Source organism: Eubalaena glacialis, chromosome 5, assembly GCF_028564815.1.
Source record: "Eubalaena glacialis isolate mEubGla1 chromosome 5, mEubGla1.1.hap2.+ XY, whole genome shotgun sequence".
In the NCBI taxonomy this organism is placed as follows: Eukaryota; Metazoa; Chordata; class Mammalia; order Artiodactyla; family Balaenidae; genus Eubalaena; species Eubalaena glacialis.
Window position 1 is genome coordinate 118936114 of NC_083720.1, and position 19815 is coordinate 118955928.

Here is a 19815-nt window from a genome sequence, read left to right on the forward strand (position 1 = left end):
CAGATGGGGCTAACCTCTGGGCAGAAGTCACAAGGCTGCGGGGCTCACAGCAAGGCGGTGGGGCTCACAGCAAGGCGGTCTACTCCTGCTCATCCGCCCTGTACTTCCCTGCGAGCTATCTTAGACCTCCATCTTTCTGAACCCACCAGGGACTTTGCCGCTCACTTAGGTATGGGAGACTGGCTTCCAATCCACTCCTCACAGCACCCAGCACCACAGGAAGGCACCAGCTCTACTAGAGACGCTGGTCAATGGAACCCACCACTTTCTGTAACCAGGGTCCACCTACAGGTAAGCAGAGAAGAAAAGGTGCTCCCCTTATTAGGATATGATGTCCTAACTAGCCAATAAAGATGCTGGAAATGCCTATGATGGACAATTCACTTTTGGGGGTTACATACCACCATCTCCTGATCTCTTTTTAAATATGCATAACTTTTCTCCCCTTTTTACAAAAGCCATATGTGCTCATCTTAGTCAAGTCAGCAAAAAAGCAGATATGCACCCCCACAAAAAAAAGAGAGAGAGAGAGAAAACTTTTAAAAGATAAATTCCCTATTTTCTTTTGAAACAATCATCATAATAAGAGAGATAAAAATTTAAGACATCAACTTCTAGGGTGAACTGACTGCCCTGGCAGGGTTGGGAGCAGTAAAGTCAAGGAGCAATGGGGTTGAGGAAGCCCTCCCTGAAGGGGTGGAGGAGAGAGAGAAAAGAAAGAAAGAGAGACGAAGGGAAGAGGTGAAGACAAAGTTTGCCTATGACTGCTACCTTATAATTTCTAAGCGTGCACCCAATTTCACCAAAACCTGTTAAAAATTGTTTAAGGTGATTATTTTTCTGAACTTCAGACAAATCACTCATGGTTTGTTGTCATAGACACGAAGCCAGTTTAAGGGGTACTTTGCTATCTCCCCACAAAATTCATCAACTCCCTGAAAAGCAATCATGGAACCAAGTCAAGTAATCTCAAATGCCAAGTAGCTGTCTATTGGAAACCTCTATCTGTTTGCCCAGTTTAAAGGAAGCAAGTTATTATTTCATAGACAAGAATAAAAATGGTCACCACTGAGCACACACAAAGTCTACAGATGACATGCACAAGGCTGTAAATGGGCATGGGAGCTTACCATCTAATGACTTTAACCAACTAGCACCAAACCTGGGGAGGCATGTATCTCTGATGCACAACAGCGGCTCAGGGCAGCATCTGGGATAGACGTGTTAGGAACACCTTCACATTCAGGATAAACCAATCCAAGCCTCTCACTGGGTGGGAGAGAAGGATCTATTGCCCTCCCAGCCTGCCAGAGCACAAGCTGAGTTACATCTCAGGGTACCAACATTCCCAGCTACGAAGAACTATTCTAAGATGCTGCTGCCATCTTGACTATGGACACGTGCTAGCAGGAGGTGCTCCTTTTCATTTGAAATCTGTAGAGGAAGCAGATAACAACGCCTGGTATCTACTTACAAGAGATTTTCTTTTGTGGCAGAAAACCTAAAAGAATTACTTATCAAGGACCTGCTCCATCCTTTAAAAATGAAGAGAAAACTACTTTATTGGGGAAAAAATGACTTTGGAACATTTGAAATACCTTGACCTATGATGTAATGTCCTCCAAGGAGACTGAGCTAGCAATTCTTTACTGGCAATGAAGTCACCCATCACCTTACTTGAGTGTACAGGTAAGGAATAGCTACAGATTGATTGCAATGAATAATACCCACAAGTCATAAACATCAGCAGAAACCCAAGAAATCCAATTCTGCTGGATTGTTTTCTACCTGTCAGAGGCTACAGCTGTATTTACACACTGCCTATATCAGAATATCAGCTGCTGTAGGTTTTCCTGCATAAATTTGCTTTCTGGTAGCTGGGGTCATGGCATTTCTGTACAATAGAGCTACTGGGGTCCTATGTGGTCTACATACATTTGGGCTTCATTTTTCAGGACCTAAGATAAGGCAAGTGTAAGTTTTGGAACAGAGAGTCACCACTTTGGATTAAAACCAAGCAGTCCAGGCAGTGCCTCCTTTTTAACGCTCTGAGAAGAGTTTTAATGACTACACAGCAACTTCAGTTTTATTAAAAGGGCTCTTAATCAGATTTACTCAGATCCTACTATAATCAATACTGTACAGCTGGTATGTAGAGATGATGGATTTTAAAAAAAAAAGAAACAAAAAGAAAAGCACACACAATGAAAACTAAATATATAAGTGCTAAAGAAATAAAGAAAAACGCTATAAAGAGAAAATGGTGAGATTAATTCTGTGAAATTCCCAAAGAGTTTTAAATTGCCTAAGAGACATTCAATGATACACAGAAAGAAATGAGACTTCCAAAAGAAAAGCATTTTTATAAATGCATAATAATTTAAATGGGAAATAAAATATTTATTAATAACTATGTCAATATCACTAAAAAGTTCAAAGAGTATGAGACCCAATTTTATCATCAAGAATTTTATGATCGAGGGCTTCCCTGGTTGTACAGTGGTTAAGAATCCTCCTGCCAATGCAGGGGACATGGGTTCAAGCCCTGGTCCGGGAAGATCCCACATGCCATGGAGCAACTAAGCCCGTGCGCCACAACCACTGAGCCTGCGCTCTAGAGCCTGTGAACCACAACTACTGAAGCCCGCGTGCCACAACTACTGAGTCCGCAGGCCATAACTACTGAAGCCCATGCACCTAGAGCCCGTGCTCCGCAACAAGAGAAGCCACCGCAATGAGAAGCCCGCGCACCGCAACAAAGTGTAGCCCCCGCTCGCTGCAACTAGAGAAAGCCTGTGCGCAGCAACGAAGACCCAACGCAGCCATAAATTAATTAATTAATTAAATCTATTAAAAAAAGAACTTTATGATCGATCTTGGAGTGAGGGAAAGATTGGATAGTGTTATGCATCTAATGTTTGTGACCCCCCCCAGATTTGCACTTTGAAACCCTACCCCCTCCCATGGGATGGTGTTAGGAGGTGGGGCCTTTGGGAGAATATTAGGATGCAATGAGAGTGGAATCCTCATGAATGGGATTAGTGTCCTTCTAAGATCCACAAGAGAGCCTGCTTCCACTCTCTGCTCTCCATCATGTGAGGATACGTGAGAAGTGAGCAGTCTGTACACTGGAAGCAGCCTCCCACTTCAACCCAGCCAGGCTGACACCCTGACCTTGGACGTCCAGCCTCCAAAACTGTGGGAAATAAATTCCTGCTCTTCATAAGCCACTCAATCAAAGTATTTCGGTTATAGCAGCCCAAACTGAATAAGATTGATAGATAAGCAGGCAGGCAGATGGAGACACTGATGTAGATACATAGATAGACACACACATATACTACTATCAAATAACAATAAAAGGTTAAGTACTAACTAGTACTAGAAGGGGATCGTTCTCTAACATCACGTATTGGGTATAGACAGAGGAAGAGATTATTCCGAACCCTCCAGTAGACTAGAGCCCTAGAGAAGGCTACCTGAAAGTGAAAACTAAATTAGATCCTCAAGACAGGTCAAGATTGTCTTGAGCAGAAAGGAAGGGAGACATTTCAGGCAGAGGGAATCAAAGTTTGCAGGGGGCACCCAAGGGCTGCTTGAAGACAGCAAACACACAATCCTAGGAAGAGAGAAGAGGGGAGGGGAGGGGAGATGAAGGTAGGGGAAGGGAAGGGAGGGGAGGGGAAGGGAGGGGAGAGAGGGGAGGGGAAGGGAGAGGAGGGAGGGGAGGGGAAGGGAGGGGAAGGGAGGGGAAGGGAGGGGAGGGGAGGGGAAGGGAGGGGAGGGGAGGGGAGGGGAGAGGAGGGGAGGGGGAGGGGAGGGGAGGGGAGGGGGAGGGGAGGGGGAGGGGAGGGGGAGGGAGGGGAGGGGGAGGGGGAGGAGGGAGAGGAGGGGGGAGAGGAGAAAAAAGAAAAGAAAAAAGAAAAGAAAAAAGAAGGAAGCACTGTCACTTCTCCTAACTACACTCCTCAGAGAAGCTGTTTACATCAGCACATGCCTAGAACCATGCGCGGAGGGGCGGACAGGAGTCTATGTCAGGGTTTGCCAAACATCATCGGGGAAAAAGTTAGAAATATGCATTTTCAGGCTCTCCCCAATCCTAAGCGTCACTATGATGTGGGTCCATCGCTGTGGGCTTCACAAGCCCTGCAGGGGATCCTCACTGTCGTCAAGTGTGAGAGGCGCTCCCCGATTTAATGAGAAATCTGCACTGAGATATGCTTACAAGTAAGTCCTTTAAAAGATACACAGGAATTCTATTATATATATGTAAGAGAGAGATGCATTTTATCCAGTGCCCAGAAAACAAAAAATCAAGCTCTTCAAGTAGCAGGAAGTCTCCATTATAACAAAAATCTCCTTTCCAGACTTGTTTCAACTACTTATTTTGCCCCCTCCCTTTCGGGCCTCTCAAAGGTTGGAGTGCTTTCCATGACATTTTAAAATTTGTATGAATAGGAAGCTGGGGGGATTCACTCCCCATCTGATTTATGACCAAAAATATCAAGCTCTTCATGTTTCAGCCATGGACGTGCTGTGAACTGAGCACTGCCTGCATCGTGGCTTGGAATGTCACTTCTCCACAGAACCACTGTGGAATAAGAAGCACTGACTAAAATGCTCTCCACTGACTGTGACAGACACTTACTGACAGGAATAATTAGAGACCTGGCTTGTGCTTTAAAACACACGCGCGCGCACACACACATACCCCAAATTCCACTGCTAGAGTGCCCAGCATTGCAGAGGCTGGGTTCCTATGTTACCACTGTCACTGCTGCTTGTAGCACAAAAGTGAAAGAGTATTTTTATTTTGAAAAAAGAATAGTAAAAATGGCAGGCCTGTTTGAGTACTCTGTGGTTGAAATCCACAATACACAGTCTTCAGCATTTAAATATACATATAGGACAATTTTGAAGGGAAAAAAAAATCTCATCTGGAGAATGCGTACCCATATTTTGAGTTCCACTTGGATTTTCGGTTAGATTTTCAAAGTCTTCAGGTCACCCCCAAATTTTAGCATACCAAACTTCTCCCAGCCTCTTGTAATACTTAATAAGTTCATAATGAGTTCATGTGAATCCAGCAGTAACTATAAAAAGCCAAGTGATGTGAGAAACACTCTCCAATTCCATTTAAAGTCCCAAGAATGCCCAGCTAGGGTAGAATGACATCATTATCTATGACTTATTTTAAGAAACTTTGAATTTTTGAAAACATTTTTTTTTTAACTTTAAAGACAGGACACCCAAATACTCTCAGGCTGAATTATAGATGTATTTTTGGATGTCATTTGATTGACTAATCAAGTAATGTCATGTAATTATTAGCAGAGTTCTTTTTTTTTTTTTTTCCTTCTCTGAGCATCTGTTTGAAATCTGATGTTCCACACCACCACCAACCTGCATTTACTCCACAGCCTCGGGAAGCAGAGAAAGACAAACCCTCATGTAGTCAAACCAGGTCCATGGTATTTTGTTTGTATTGGTATTATTTGTCCTAATACACCTGAGCTGATCTGCTCATGGTTGGCACTCAACCAAACTGAGAAACTAAAATCAGATATTTCATCCATCAATTGTCAATTATGCAGGGTGCTACGGAGCAAACAGAGCAGGACACTAGCATAAAGCTTGCAAAAATTCATATAACTAAGATATCATCCAATAGAAAGCCTTGAAAGTCTACTGATCACAATGCATGCATTTGCATCTTTCTAAAAGTTTGCAATAACTAGCGAGAAAACATCCCGAGCAGGACAATAACAAACTTCCTTCGTGCAACCCCAAACTGCCATGAATTGAACTTAAAACAGATTCGAAATAGCACCTGCCCACCCCTTCCATACTGGGAACACAGAGACCCTATTAAAGAAAGGCCTTGTTTTATGGACCCTTCTCCTTTTGGCAGCCCCACTGATTAGAGAACAAAGGTCCTGAGATCTAACGGCTTCAGTATCGACCTGCCACATAAACTTCAGAATGAAGGGCCACTTTCATTTCAGGGCCCTCCTTCCCTCAGCACCAAACAGAAAAGCACAGCTACTTACGCAGTGGATGCCCAGTCCCCAAAGGTACCCCCATCTGCAAGGAGGTGGTTTTTGTCTGGTCCAGGGGGCCCATGGGCAGCGGCAGCCGTGGGAGATGGGGAGGAAAATGAGTCCAGGCTGCTGGGAGGAGTGTCCTCCTTAGGAAGATTGGGACGGTCACCTGGGGAGGAGAAAAAGCCATCAACTTTCAAATACTCAGAGGAGGAAAAAAAAAAAACTCCACTAATAACTACATGGCATCACTTGATCAGTCAATCAAATTATATCCAAAATTACTTTTACAATGCAGCCTGAGAGTATTTTGGTGCCCTGTCTTTAGGGATTTTGGTGCTTTTTTTTCTGTTTTTAATTTTAACCAAAGATGCTTAAAATAAATTATAGGTAATACAAAGTGAGGAGTGTTGTCTCCACAAGAAAAAACAATAATCAAAATCAGGTCAAACGGAAGATGAAAGCCTTAATGGCGGCCACAATGACTTCCTGGTCTCTAAGGAGCACAGTCATAAATCAGTGATAACCTCGAAAACAATCCAGAGCAGTACACCAGTCCTGCAGGGTCCAGCCTCTCACTTTCTAGTCACATGATGGCCCTTTAAGCCACTGTCAATCACCACCCAGTCATAACAAATTCAACAACTTGAAAGGGACCTTATCTTCTGAGCTGGTGTCTTGGATTACAATTTAATAGCCCAATTTATTAGATCCCGGACACAGAGAAACTTCCATTTCCCAGTGAACATTAGGGAGGATGTTCTGCAAGAACCAGACCCCTGCAGTGACTGCAGGGCATGACTTTAAACCCAAACGAAAATGCATTTCTTAAATGGGCTGCATGATTTATTCACTCACGGAGGACCATTTTGTGAAATGCGTTTGTATCACCTGTACACATTATGGGCTTGGGTGGGAAATGCAGAAGGTAGAAAAGAGCTCAGAAGAGCAGCCGTGTCCCTCGACTGGTCTCCTCGCTTTCATGGTACTCCCAGCTGCCATCAACACATCTGAACAGCCCGCATTGAAGCTCGGACCCTTCAGCCAAAGTCACAGTCTCCATTGAATCGTAACTGCTCCGGGGCAGCAACTTCCTATTAAGACAGCACTGGCTTGGCCTTGGTTTTATAAATGCTGGGTCACAAGAGTTGCTCAACAAACTGCCACGGCAGATGACACACAACGTGGAGGGTCACACCCCAGCCACAAACAGCTTCCAGCTGATTAAACCTTCGTATTTCCTCATTCCCAAGTCCCAGAAATACAGGGTGTATGAACACCGGGAACAGTGAGGAACGTGCTCTCGGAAAACCATCTTAGATGGATTTCAATTCTGCTAATAATGGAGTACAGGAGCAATCCTGGGCTCTGATGAAGCTCGCTCCCAAGATACTAATCTTGAAAATTGACTGTATAAAATAATTCTTACTTAACTCTAACCTAGCTTACAACTAAGGCTAAAAGAATCTTAAAAGTGGAGATCTGGAAAAGCGGAATTCAGGCCAAGGAGGAATTAGAGGGGGCGGTGATGGCTGGAAGAAGGGACCCCTTATAGAAGCAGCTAGGGGGATGCATGATCCTGTGCAGAAGACTGCGGTGAGGGAGTTTTCTGAGCTTTTTCTTTCCTAAGTGCACAGTCAGGGAGAGAGATACAGTGGGGTGAGAGGTGAATGTGATCTCTGTGAGCAGGTCTTCTCCCTGGGCAAAGTCGCTCTACAAAGCCTTGCTCTCTCTCCATTCACAAACACACAGCCCAGAAGACCATATGCTTCTTCTTTCAGTGAAGTTACTTTTTCTACTAACCTTCACCACAAACGTATTTAGCTAACTGGAATAATTCAGCCCCAAAAAGAAGGGCTCATTTTCAGGCAAATGAACCCAAACCCACTGATAGATCTCTATGATTTCCTTTGGATTTACTTTCGTTCGGGGATACAGTCCACTTTGAAACAAAGGCTGCCTCTCCCCTTGTGCCTGGATAGCTCAATCCATCCAGTTCTTTCCTGCAAATGAGACCTGGAGCTCCAGCTTTCCAGGGCCCTTCTGTGTGTCATTCAGTCATCCTGGGCAACAACTCCCTTCAAAACTATGAAGGTCTCCTATGTAACCCCAGCACAGAGTCTAAAGTAAACTCCTGAACGTTTACCTGCACGACAGCTGCCAATTCAGGGCTTGGCTAGAAGTTGCAAAATATGACCAGCTCTGCAGCAGGACAAGATAACCTCCAGAGTGGGTCACACGCTACCAGCTTCCTGGCTGCAGGAGACTGGATGCTGGCCCTCTGCTCTCTGGGCTGCAGGCCCTGTCTCTGGGGCAGGGCCTGACACAGCAAAGCAGCAAGTGAGAGTCTGGGCCCAGCTATTCCCTGACTCACTCCTACAAGGAGAAACGTGTCAATGAGAAGCAGCTTTGGGGAAGTGGAGCCCAAGGGTCTAAGGTTCCTTTCAAAAGATACCTGAAAGGTTCTCACAACCATATACGCTAGCTCATCACCACCCTCTCCAATCCTGTCCCTAAGCAGACTGACACAGCACAAATTGTCACTCAACATATTAAATCACGTGCTAGTAAGAGAATTTCTCCCTTCCTCCCTGCCAAACAGTGGCAATATGAGCCCTCAAGTGAAAAGAATATTGATACAAGGGCATAGGTTTACACAAAGTGATCAAACGAAGAGATCTCTCAGCCTGCTTTCCATGTGCACAAAATTCCTCTCTCTCTCACTGTTCAGGAATGAGCTTATCTACTTGAGAATCACTGCATTTGAGGAAACACTAATATCAGGCATGTAAAGGTTAAATAGTCTAAAATTTTAGTTCACCAAAATTAAATGACTTCTTTTTAACTAGTAGGAAAATAATAAAGCTTTAAAAAATTCTATGTTTGACAATATCGGGAATAAAGATTTTAAATCCTATGAAACTAATTTGTACTTGAGAACTACAGTCCGACACCCTCGTTATTTTTCACCTTTCATTTCTCCAGAGTGTCACACAACCTCTTTCCCTAGGTGCTACCCTTCCACAGGCATCTCCAGACTCATCACCTGCAAGTAACAGGGTTGATCCGAGTACGCGAACAAAAATGGTGCTGAAGGGCTTTTGTTATGAACAGACTCCAAGATGAGAAACTCACTAGAATACAACTACCACATCTAGAAGAGAAAATGACTTCCTCACAACCTCCAGCTTAATTCCCACCTCCTCCATAATCTCTTGCCAACCACCTTTTCTGCTTGTTCTCCTTTCTCACGACGGCAGGCAAGCAGAAGTCAAGTTTACATTGCACTGTCAATGCTTTCATGACCTGATTTTAGCTCCCCACCTCCGTTATGCATCTTTTGAGGGTGGAGACCATGTCTCATCTTCGTAATCCTTAGAGAACACAATGCAGTGCCAGGCAAATCAGGAGGCTTCAGGAAATACTGGCTGTGGACTCACTGCCACAGAAAAGATCATGAAATTGAAAAGCCAATGCCTCCAGGAATTAAGAAGGAAAAAAAATCTACAAATCTCAAAGTATTGTTAGAAAATCTGCACGCAGCTTCTGATGATCGTCCTCTCCCCTTTCAAGCCACAAACATCTCTCACCCTCTTTCTTCAATTTACTGAGGTTCTACTTATATACTAAGGCACATTGCAGATGCCAAGTTACAAAGGTGAAGAATCAGCCTCTAACCCAAAGGTGCAGAAGACAGTCAGGTAAAGCCAACACAGCAGAAGGTGGTAGGGTGTCGAGTTTTATATCTCACTAAGGTGTCTGGATTTGTGCTACAGGCATTAGGAAGCTATTGCAGGGATTAAACAAGGAAGTGATACAGATTCAAGAGATATTCAGGTATTAGTAATCAGACCTCTGTGAATGAAGGTGAAGGGTGAAAGAGGAACCTACCATGACCCTCAAGTTCTTGCTTTAGGTAACCAGGTGAATGTAGAATTATCCATTGAAATAGGGCATGAAAAACAAGGAGCAAGTTGCATGTGGGACATAATAAGACCAGCTGTAGACATGTTGGGTTCGAGGGGGTAAGAGATCGAGGGGAAGATGTCCAAAGGAGAGCTGGTTATACAGCCCCAGAGCCCTGGAGAGAGGTCTGGGATGATTTTATTGAGAGGCATGTGGGTTGAGTTGAAGTCATAGCACTGGATGGAGAGGGCAGAGGAGAAGATATAGAAATGGAAGAGAACCCTGGAGGAACCTCAGTGTAAGGAGCAGCCTTCTCCTTACTGATGGTGGTGGTGGTGGTTATCGCTGTTACTATGGTAAACAGAGAGAAGTGTTATCTTACAAGTATTTAGGTTTCCGGCCCAGACATAGATTCGCATAAAAAATGGACCAAAAAAGTATTCACGAGGACATGCCTTTTATGTCAGCTACTGGATTTCACTATTTAGTCTGATTTCTTTATGACCCTGAGTACATGCACATGTGTTTTGTTTTCATGAAAGTCTAAAGCGATCTTCAATGACTGGCAGAAAACTGAGCAGGAAGAGGGAAAAAGAACTTGATAATTTTACCACAGTTAACAATACACAGGATGTTTATCTATCTATCTATCTATCTATTTATTTATTTATGGCTGTACTGGGTCTTTGTTGCTGTGCACAGGCTTCTCACTAGTTGTGGCGAGCGGGGGCTACTCTTCATTGCGGTGCACGCGCTTCTCACTGTGGTGGCTTCTCTTGTTGCGGAGCACGGGCTCTAGGCGCACAGGCTTCAGTAGTTGTGGCACATGGGCTCTACAGCGCAGGCTCAGTAGTTGTGGCGCACGGGCTTAGCTGCTCTGTGGCATGTGGGATCTTCCCGGATGAGGGCTTGAACCCGTGTCCCCTGCATGGGCAGGCAGACTTAACCACTGCACCACCAGGGAAGCCCTATCTCCTATATTTTAATATGCTGATCAATTTTTACTCTAGATAGTTGAACTTTCTTGTTCTGATGATACGTGCTTCTCTCCACTCACCTTCTGCTCATTTCACTTAAACAGAACTGCTGTTGGAGGGAACGAGGCTTAGAGTTTTCCCTCCCATTTCATTCATTTCTTCTTTGTCCATCTCTCAAATAAACTTCCTAACTGTTGAGATGTCAGAGATGGTTCCCTTTGAATCCGTTACCTGCTGTTTTCTACTCAGCCTAGAATGTTTGAGTATGAGCCGAAACCACAGGAGGTTTGTTATTCGTCGGAGATGGGCTGTCTCCGCTCGTAAGGCTGGTCCATGCTCCCCTCTCTCAAACATCCTGGCTTATGAATTAGAAGAAAGAAAGAGAAAGGGGACAGAAGAGAAGAAAGAAAAAGGGAAAAAAAAGAAAAGAAAAAAGCAAAAAAAAAAAAAAAGAAAAGAAAAGAAAGAAGAGAAGAGAAGAAGATCTAATGAATTAGTTAAACTTCTGACAAACTTCGCAGTTACGTATTTGGTTAAATGGAAGACAACAGCAGACTCTCTCTGTGGTTCCGCTGGCACAGAAATATGCTTCCCGTCAGAATAATCTTAGATGCTTCTAAATATCAAACAGCTAGTCACCAGGATCAAAGAAAGATTTATTGTTATAAGTGCAGAACAAAGTAACTGCACTTATAACAACACAGTAACCCTTTTACAGTAAAGGCCAATCAGGAAATTTCCAGTCAAGATGGCAATGAAATTTTAAATGGAAACCTACATCTCCTCTCACATATGCCCAACAACAACAGCAATGAAATGACTTTTTAAAATAAATTTGCACTTGAAAACTTGTTTCACATCTCTGTGAAACAGAAACAGAAAGGAAATAGTTTCAGAAGTCAGTGGGAGTACAAGCCAAAAGTCTACCAGCTCCAGGACTCATCCAAACCAGCAGAACCAACAGACATTTAAATCCTGTGGTATCCTTAGGTCAATATACCTACAATACACCAGGCATGGTTCAGGGATAGAACCAGGCTCCCCATGTGGAACTAGGGGTTGGGAGACACTCACCACACTAAATGGAGGCCAAAAATCTGTGACCAAGTTCCCCACTTGCCTGGAAAGTAGATTTGATAAGCCCACCCCCTCCCCTCCCCAGGATGAGAGTTATGTACAGGAATAATAGCTGGTTCTGAACCAAAGCACCTGGTTCAACCTGGTGAATACAGTGGGCAAGAGCTGGAGAAGGAGTAGAAAAAAGAAAGAAGGAAGGGAAGGAGGCTCTAAGTCGTCCCAACGACAGGTACACACACAAAATCCTCCTTCCCGATGGACTTATACCTACAGTCTCTAAGAACATAAAGAAAACTAGGATAGTAAACTCAACAACAACAGAAATTCAGCAATTTAGAGATTGGCAACACAAAAGAGAAGTGAAATTGCCAACATTCAGATCCCAGAAAAAGAAGTATATTGAGAGGAAGAAATATTTAAAGAAATAATGACCAATTCCTCATAATTAAAGAATTTCAAAGACCTCAATCTAAAGGACTCAGAGTACCAAACAGACAAATAAAGAAAATACTGCACATAAGATACCTTATTGCAAAATTTGAGAATATCAAATACAAAGAAAAAAGTAAAAAGCATCCTGACAGAAAGAACAGACCATATTTTTTAAAAAGACCCAGAGTGACATCAGAGTTCTCAACAGCAAAACTGAATTCAGAACAATATTGAAGTAACGTTTTTAAAGTATTGAAGGATAAGAATTTTGAGCACAGAACTGTATATTCAAACTGCCAAACTGCCTATCAAATGTGAGGGTGTAGTAAACATATTAGACATAAAAACACCTAAGGATTGCCACATAAAGAACTATAATGATAACACTTCCAAAAGACAGTTTTCAAGTATTTAAATAAAAGAAGCAATATGAGATTTTCAATGTCTATCATTGTCTTCTAAAAACTCTAGGACAAAAGAAAAGGGAAAAAAAAATAACAAAAATGATCCAGAACATAGAATCTAGAAAATATCAACATAGTGGGGGTGGGTAGCCCAAAAAGGAAATGAAAGTCCATTGGATATTTATCTTATTAGAGATGGAGACAGAAACATAGTTGAGTTTAAGAAGGCAACAGATAAATAAGCTTATAAATCTCAAAATAAGGCAATCATCTTAGAAACAAAAACAGGATATACATTATTAGAAACAGCAGAAGAACATTTGCTTTTGTAAAGAGAAAGGAGGAAAGAAAACAAAAAGGTATCAAAATTCATTATTAAATAAAAATTATAAAATGACAGAAATCCTAACATAATGGTAATCATAATATACATAAATGGATTAAACTCATCAATTAAAAGATAGTGATTCTCCAAATATATTTTCCAAATCCAATAATATGTTGACTACGAGAAACATGCTTACAACAAAAAGACAAAGCAAGGCTGGAAATTCAAAAAAATAAAGCTATACTAGGCAAATATAAATCAAAATACACAACGATCTTAATAAACTACATGAGAGATAAAGAGGGTCATTTTATACTGATAAAAGGACAAGATGATGGAGCAAGAAGATAAGCACCTAATGATACAGCCTCAAGCAATATATAGAACCGTAAGGAAAAACAGAAAAATCAACTATCATTATTGGAGACTTTAATACACTCCTCTCAGACAGTGTTATCAGGCAGGGAGAGAGAGAAATATCTGTAATCAACAATACAAAGCTGCTCTATTTTTTAGACACACACACACCTTGAAATAACAGAGGATAAATATTCTTCAAAACAAATGTTTTTTTAAGGATTTTATTTTATTTTGTTTTGGCCACACCATGAGGCTTGTGAGATCTTAGTTCCCCGATCAGGGGTCGAACCTGGGCCCTCAGCAGTGAAAGCGCAGAGTCCTAACCACTGGACCGCCAAAGAATTCTTAAGGAAATATTTTGAAGGATGGATATTACACATCCTCTCTTCCCAGACCAAAATTACAAAATATTTAGAACTTAATAAACGAAAGGATAGATTTTACCATTTCAATATGCTGGTAAACTAAATATGGTTAAAAAGAAAATCATAATGGAAATTAAGAAAGATTTAGAACTCGACAATAAAGACATTTCATGTCAAAATTTGTGAAGCATGGCACAATAATACCAAAGAAAACTTTATAGCTCTAAAATATTGATTAGGAAACAAGATTCAGAACATTTTCTATGCCATATTTAAACAGACAATTTCCCTAAATACTGACAGTCAAAGGGTCATCATGACTGTTTAAATATTCACATTACATTTAGTCAGGGAAAACTCTCAAAACTAGAATTTACTAAAATATATTTGATTTCTTTTATATTTTAGTGTGCTCACTCAACAGGGATTACTTGTACTATAATTAGTGAACACAGGCTATTCCATAAAGTGAAAAGCTAATATTCTTAACTATTTTTTTTATTATCGATTGGTATGTAACACTTTCTGGGGGAAACAATCTCCAAAATCACAGTGGAAATCGACTAGAAAATGTGATCAGACATATAAAAACTCACTACCTAAGTACAGAGAAATAAATCTCAAGGCTAAACATGACCTAGTTTACTTTTGAAGGTGGCTTCAGCCAAAACTAGGTAGACTCTTTCCCCAGCAGGGGGCAAAAAAGCTGACGTGGTGACATTTACCCTAGCCCCCTCCTCCCCTTGTGCCTGGATTCATTCTCCTGTCATTCTGCACTATAATTATCCTCCTGTCATTCTGCATTTTCTATCTTTTAAACAGGGCTGCCCAATAATAACCAATAATGGTTTGCTTAGAGTATTTCAATTTCTTCTTTGCCCACTTGGTGTGTCTGTTCTCATGATGCTACACCCAAGGAAGACTCAAGCACCAAAAATTTAGGCTTAATGTCTGAAGCTGAAGAGGGCACAGTATGTAGGGAACTGAGAAAGGCTATCCTCAAGGAAAACATGTCTGGGTACAAGTCACAGTAGTAGACAGACTAATAGCTGTGGGAATGAAAGTGATGGGAAGAGGCTGAAATGGGAAGAGGATGATGAAATGCTACAGGAAGAGGAGAGTTTTGTTTGTTTTGCTAACTTATATAAGCCTGTTCAAAATATAACCTTTGAACTGAGCAGAAAATAGTCAGGCTGCCCTAGTTTCCATCATGTGGCAGATATTATGACATCAATAAAATCTCCTTCGAGCCATAGTGGTCTTTCTTCCTAAGGTCACCCAGGACACACAGCATACTGAAAAGGAGAAGGGTGCCTACCATCAAGAACAGTACTCCCGAACTCATTTCAAAGACACTCTGATGTAATTTCTACTCTGCTAAAATAAAGTCTGAATTGCTATATTTCATCACGTCAAAAACTAGTTTCTAATACTGCACTGACTAGTGTAAATTAGCATAAACCAAAATTTATGTTTTCCCTCCCCCCTGCTCAATATGCAGTTGGACTTGACGTTGTATATAAAACCTGATGCTGAACAATAAATATGGAAGTGACCTGTATAAATAAAGCTAAATCTGTCTAGGAGCTGGCGAGACGCTTCAACATATGAAACAGTAGAAGGAAAACATTCCCCCACCAATGTTCATAAGGCCAACATAACAGATGGGATGGGTGCCAACAGTGGCATTTTAAGGTTGACAGAGATCAAAGGACATAGCCACCATCCATTCTTTAATGACCCTGTGTACAGGAAAAGTAGCATGGACTAAGCGGTGCTGGTCCCTGAAATGCAGTTAATACAAGTCAAAGTATACTACTTAACTCATGAGAAATGAGACATCATAGAACTGTCATACTGAATTGGAACACTAACCCATCTAGGAGAGCATTCTACTTTTTAACAAGGACACTCGAGAACACTTGAGTCATCCATAGCCTCACTCTTCCTACCTAAGTCTTAGAAGTACATCATAATGTCTTCTTGCTTTCAAATTACTGGGTGAGATTGCTGTAGTCAATGAAACATTCAAGGGTTCCAATGCTAAGTAAAGGAGCATGACTTCCACAACAGCTTATCACTCACTACTGCTCCAAAGGGAGGATTACAGTTCTGTCCAGTATTTTGTTTTTGCATCTGGTCCTTAGCGCTAGCACCCCCATATTTACTGACGTGCAGATACCAGTGTGACCAGATACCCAAATTTATTGAGACTGAGGAAAACAGGAAAAGGTTACATTCCAACAACATAGAAAGACAGCCTGTCCTGCCTAGCTGGATTATCTAAGACTAGTTTTGTCCAAGTAGCCCACTCTTTGCCTGGTGAAAAAAAAAAAAGTGAACAGGCCTGTTTCTTCATAGCATACTTAGATACTCACCCAGAACCTCATGGAGTCCTATGAGCTTCTCGAACTAGAAGCTGCAGTATACACACGGAATGACTAGTGCACAACAGAGCAGTCTGTGAGCAGCATGGCTGAGAAGGGTCAGGATCAGATCCCAAACCCCACTAACACCTAACCAGCCAAAGAAAACCCAGCACTGCCTGCATAGCTTTCCATATGCTAGTCTACTTCAACTAAAATGGCCAAGGAATTGAGAGAACTTGCGTTATGAGGCACTAGCAATAGTGGCATTATACAGATAAGATCTATAGAGAGAAAAAGAAGTCCCCCCCACCCAAAAAAAAGGAATCCAAAGCAAGACAAAAAGTAAAGTCAATATATTTTTCAGGCCAGATATTTATTCTTATCCTTCTAAAAACATAAGCCAAAAGAGTTATATTATCTTGTACATTAGTTTTAATTAACTGCAAAAGTGTACGTACACACACACACACACACACACAGGCAATTCCTTTCTTTAATTAGAATAATAAAGATAGGTTAGGAAACTCAAAGTTTGACTTTAAAATTGAACTTTTAAAATTGCTAATGTAATTGGAGGTTATCTTTCTTTAAAGAAACCGAATCCAACCCTCCCATTCAAAGGGAGTTCTTCTCTGCTGTCCACAGAGCAGTAGGTAGTAAATGACTATTAAGAGAAAACAGTTTAGATTCTTTGATCAGAAAATCTTCCATTAGGGAAACAAAGGGGAGGGGGGGGTATAAGAAATTAACCCTGCCAACTGCCCATTAAGGAAAGAATGCTAATTGTATTTCTCAGCAGAGAAAGGTGCACTGAGAGACCAGTTATAATTGCCAAGTGGAAGGAAAGGTTCCTAAAGTCCCACTGACCCCAATTCTCGGCTCTGCTGCAAGTTAAAGCAATGTCATGCTGGGGGCGATGGGGCAAGATGTCCCAGTTCCTCTCATTTCATTTGGCCTCATCAAACAAGACAAACCATGATGGGAACCATGATAAAGCTAAATAACATGCAGGTTAATGACAGTCAGTGGCTAGCTAAGAATAATTCCCTTGGGTAATATTTCTTTATCTGAAATCATGTCTAGGAAAGGGAAATGTGACTCTCAATAAAAAAAACTCCCACCCCCAGTCCCAAAAGTCCAAAAAACAAAAGTACACCTAGATATGCATTCCCCCCAGAAAACTGAATAAGAGAGAAGTCAACTCCTAAACTGTAAATTAAACTGTCACAGTAAGGCATGAAAAGATGTAATGAAATTGCCATACAATTATAAAGCAGATTTTATTTTCTACTGTCTGAAGATATTAAAAATTAAGCATAACGCCTGCCTGAAAAGCTACCGAATGGCTAAGACATGCCAAAAGTGTATGCTAGGAAACGCTGATGAGGGAATCAGCTGTGTTCTAATCGCATGACATAAAACACAGACCCCATTATAACATTATAGCAGCAGCTAACAGGCATTAGGTTACAACTCCAGGAACCACCTCTGCGACTTACAAGGTCAATGGAAGGCTGGAGCAATTCAATTACAAAGTGAAGAAGACCAGTTCAGCTGCAATGTCAATAGAAGTCAAAGCAAATTGCTTTACTCTGTAGAGCAGAGAGCATTTTTATATCATAATCACAGCCCAGAGGCATTATTTACAGACTGAGATTTCTGCCTATATAAACAAAAAGTATAACCACCATCTACAATTATCCTTAGGAACCAAAAAGTAATCAGATACTGAATCAAGCTGTCTTGCATAAACTTCTGAGGAAGCCTGACATTCTGACAGCTCAGGAAATTTAGAGCACACGCCACTCCAGCTGAGAATGGAGGGTTGTTGGACTCCTAGCTACTTACCTATCCTTCTCCCCCCTCACCTCATTCTTTTCACCTGAACAATGTAAATTATTATCAACTGCCAGTTTAAGGTAGCAACCAATAAACTTATTAAGCTGGACAAAAATAACCAAAAACAAAAGACTAAGTTACATTTTCTTGGAAAGTATACCACATAGGAAAATATATTTGAAGCCCTCTATTTTACACATCAGGTCCTCAGGAAAATCTAAGCTAAAATTGAGTATTCACTAAATATTGGGTGGTTTACAGCCATTAACTCATTTGTTCTTGGCAAAAGCCATGTGGAAGCTTACTGACCCAAACTCATGAGGCTTCGAGGCGAATTTGCCTACGTCATACAAGACAGTAAGAAGAGAACAGGGATTCAAATCCAGGTTAGGTTAAATCCAAATGGAACCACAAATAAGTCTACCATTCAATAAAACTCTTTGTGGCCTAAGTATTTCCAGTGATAGTGATCCCCAAAATGCTAGGACAATGTGCCTTTGCGAGCACCCCAGGTAGAAGGTGAAAGACGCATTAAATCCAACAGGAAAACACTAAGCAGTGACAGCTCCCCATTCTCAATGTACTGTCAATGAAATTTCTCCAGGTCAACTCATGCTAGCGGGACTCCATATGCTTTTTTTTTTTTTTTTTTAATATATATATTTTTTTAAATGGGAATTATTTATTTATTTATTTATTTATTTATTTATTTATTTATTTATTTATTTTTGGCTGCGTTGGGTCTTCGTTTCTGTGCAAGGGCCTTCCCCAGTTGCGGCAAGTGGGGGTCACCCTTCATCGCGGTGCGCGGGCCTCTCACTATCGCGGCCTCCCCCGCCGCGGAGCACAGGCTCCAGACACACAGGCTCAGTAATTGTGGCTCATGGGCCCAGTTGCTCTGCGGCATGTGGGACCCTCCCAGACCAGGGCTCGAACCCGTGTTCCCTGCATTGGCAGGCAGATTCTCAACCACTGCGCCACCAGGGAAGCCCCACTCCATATGCTTTTTTCTTGGGCTCTGCTTCATTCTTTCTACTTCAAAATCTTCAACTTACACCCAACACGCCAAATAACAAGCACAACTTGCATCAGTTTTAGGCTGAAACTTTTGTAACTTAAATACACATACTTGTATGCATGATGCATGTGTGTGTATGTGTATTTATATGTGTATAGATGTACACGTGTATAACAAGGAAAAAGAAATACAGATATGTTTAAAGAAGAAAATCATCATTCTCTCACTTCCTAAGGAAAAAACCACTGTCATAACTGATTAATATTCTTCCGGACTTATTTCTATGCTTATACATTTATTCACATAGTTTTCCCTTTAGAAGTGATAGTTTTCCCTTTAGAAGTGAGGCTATTCTGAAATTCTGTTTTATAACTTACTTTAGTCATTCAAAATCACACCATGTGTATTATTTCTGTGGACACATTTCTGTGATCCTTGGAAGGCTAGAAGCCTGTGTGTGATTACTGAGGACCTGTACCATCTGCTTGTGTTTGGCTGTAGAACAAGGCCTTTAGGAGCACACCCACACAACAGAACACACAGAATACTATACAGCAGTGAAAAAGGAGAGGGCACTCTCTTTGTATTGATATGAAAACAATACCAGATATAAAGTTTTTTAAAATACGGTGCACAACTAGCTTTTGAGCACACAGGGGATATATAAAAATCTATATTCATCTCTGCTTATATGTACAT

General features: G+C 41.5%; 1 protein-coding gene across 4 annotated transcripts in view; it reads right to left on the minus strand.

Moving 5' to 3' along the window:
• ARHGAP10 (Rho GTPase activating protein 10) overlaps positions 1–19815 on the minus strand; it is a 322216-nt gene that overhangs the window by 19411 nt on the left and 282990 nt on the right. For 2 of the 4 annotated variants that reach the window (XM_061191609.1, XM_061191608.1), the window contains exon 20: positions 6051–6210. The exons of the other annotated variants lie outside the window; for them this stretch is intronic. In XM_061191609.1, coding sequence (XP_061047592.1) covers positions 6051–6210 — 160 coding nt within the window. The remainder of the gene's footprint in view (positions 1–6050; positions 6211–19815) is intronic. 4 annotated transcript variants of the gene reach the window in all.